The sequence below is a fragment of the Dama dama genome, chromosome 7, assembly GCF_033118175.1.
Source record: "Dama dama isolate Ldn47 chromosome 7, ASM3311817v1, whole genome shotgun sequence".
NCBI classification, from domain to species: Eukaryota; Metazoa; Chordata; class Mammalia; order Artiodactyla; family Cervidae; genus Dama; species Dama dama.
In genome coordinates this window covers 11,379,224-11,381,234 of record NC_083687.1, presented here as the reverse complement: position 1 = coordinate 11,381,234, position 2,011 = coordinate 11,379,224, and the positions used below count along the sequence as shown (strand labels likewise).

The window sequence follows — 2,011 nt, the reverse complement described above, 5'->3', positions numbered from 1 at the left end:
TGAGGAATTAAGAACTGAAATATTCTTTTATGTCAAAGAAAATTACAGAGGCCCAATGCCAGTTCAATATCTAGTACTATGTTAATAGTAAGAGTAGGTAGGCAGGTATAACTAAAACAAATTGCCTTTTAAGTTGATAATTCTGAAGCCAGGTGATGTATACATGGTAGCTCATTATATTATTCTGCCTTCTTTTATTATATGTTTCATAACTTCCATAATAAAAAGTAAAAAGCAGTTTTTAAAAAAGTATACTTTATGCTTTAATAACCAATCTTTGCATACCTGAATTTGTGTCTCTCTTTTTTTTTTTTTTTTACCATGTAATTCTTTTTAATGTCCAGAGTTTGTAATTCGAGGGCCAGAGCTTTCTCCCGGACCCGAGATTATAAGCTCTCAATTGGCCTGTGAGGCCAGTAGGGATACTTCTTCTTGTCTAATTTGGTTTCTGGGAAGACTTCATTCAAGTCCTCAATGGTCATCTGATCAAATGGAATTATGTTCCTCATCTTCTCCAGCTCTTTCTCATATTCCTGAATCCTGGTCTTTGACTGAGCCAAAAACTCAGCACAACTTTTCACATCTTCTTTTTCTTCAGCATCCACCTGGGCAGTATATTTATCCTCCGGTATAGGAACCTTCAGGGCATTAAACTTCTTCTCAAAGTCATCCACCAAGCCAGCCTTTGCCACGTTGGCCTTGTAGTAAGCCCAGTCGATGGCAGGTGGCTTCTCAGGCAGAGTAGCCAACCTGGAGGTTAGGGTCTCATTCCAGGACTTCAAGGAGTTAGCCACGGCCTTCTGGTTTCGAGGGATGATCTCCCCGAAAGCTACCCAGTCAATGGTTTTTAGAGCAAGTTTCCGTCCAGCCATCTTGAGATCCTTCACCGACCCCGGGCGGCCCGCCTGAATTTGTGTCTCTTACGTGAAAATCAAAACTTAGTAATACACTACTTTATAAAACATTGTATAGTTTACAAAACATCTCCACATTTTATCTCACAACTACTCTCTGAAGTAGACAGATAAGGTATTGCCATCTCCATTTTATTTCATTTATTTATTTTTTGACCTCGAGGATTTTGAAGAATGTTAGTTCTTTGACCAGGCCCTCAGCATGAAGTCCTAACCACTGGACTGCCAGGAAATTCCCCCAACCATCCCTATTTTAGAGAAAACAGTAGATCTGAGACTTCACCCCATTCCTGAATTCAGTGGCCTCCCCACTTTTATTCAAAATGAATACAGCCTTAGGGGTGGGGGACTAAGGGATACAAAACATTATATATAAAATAAATAAGCAACAAGGATATATTGTTTAGCACATGGAAATATAACCATTATTTTATATAACTTTAAATGTAGCATAATCTATACAATTATTGAATCACTATGTTACACTAATATTGTAAATAAATAACAAAGAAATACAGACTTATTGCTTTTTTCTGATTATAAAAATAATATGTATTATTTTAAAACAATTTAGAAACATTACAAAGAAGAAAAAAGTATGTGACCTGTAACCATCACAACCAAAGAAAATTTCTCTTAACATTTTTTAAATTTTATCCTTCCAAATTTTTTGTTTGCAAAAATGGTAAAATGTTTCATAATCTTTCTCAAACAATGATATATTATAAACATGTTTCTATGTCAGTAAGTATCCAACTGCATTTATCACATGGCACTATGGTAACTTACTTAACAATCTTCTGTTGTGAGACATAGTTTCAATTTTTTATTGTTATGAACAATGGCAAAATAAACATTCTTATACATAGTTCTTGGCTTACTCTTTAAATTATTTCCTTTAGATGCATGACTAGAATTGGAAAATAGGAATCAAAGCATTTAGAGAGATTTTTACGTACATGACTGACAATTTCAGAAAGGTTGTATGGATTTACATTCTCAGTCATCCAGTGTTTTTGTTTGTTTGCTCCTTCACTAATGTATAATTGTTTTTCTTGAGATAGATGTAATTCAGATATACCAGTGAAAATATAGAG

At 34.7% G+C, this 2,011-nt stretch overlaps 1 protein-coding gene across 1 annotated transcript; it reads right to left on the bottom strand.

Annotated features, from left to right (window-relative positions):
* Positions 1–311: 311 nt before the first annotated feature.
* LOC133059017 (ATP synthase subunit d, mitochondrial) lies at positions 312–899 on the bottom strand. The gene has a single exon (XM_061146059.1). The coding sequence runs from the start codon at positions 870–872 to the stop codon at positions 387–389; it is 486 nt and encodes a 161-aa protein (XP_061002042.1). The 5' UTR covers positions 873–899; the 3' UTR covers positions 312–386.
* Between the last annotated feature and the right edge of the window lie 1,112 nt (positions 900–2,011).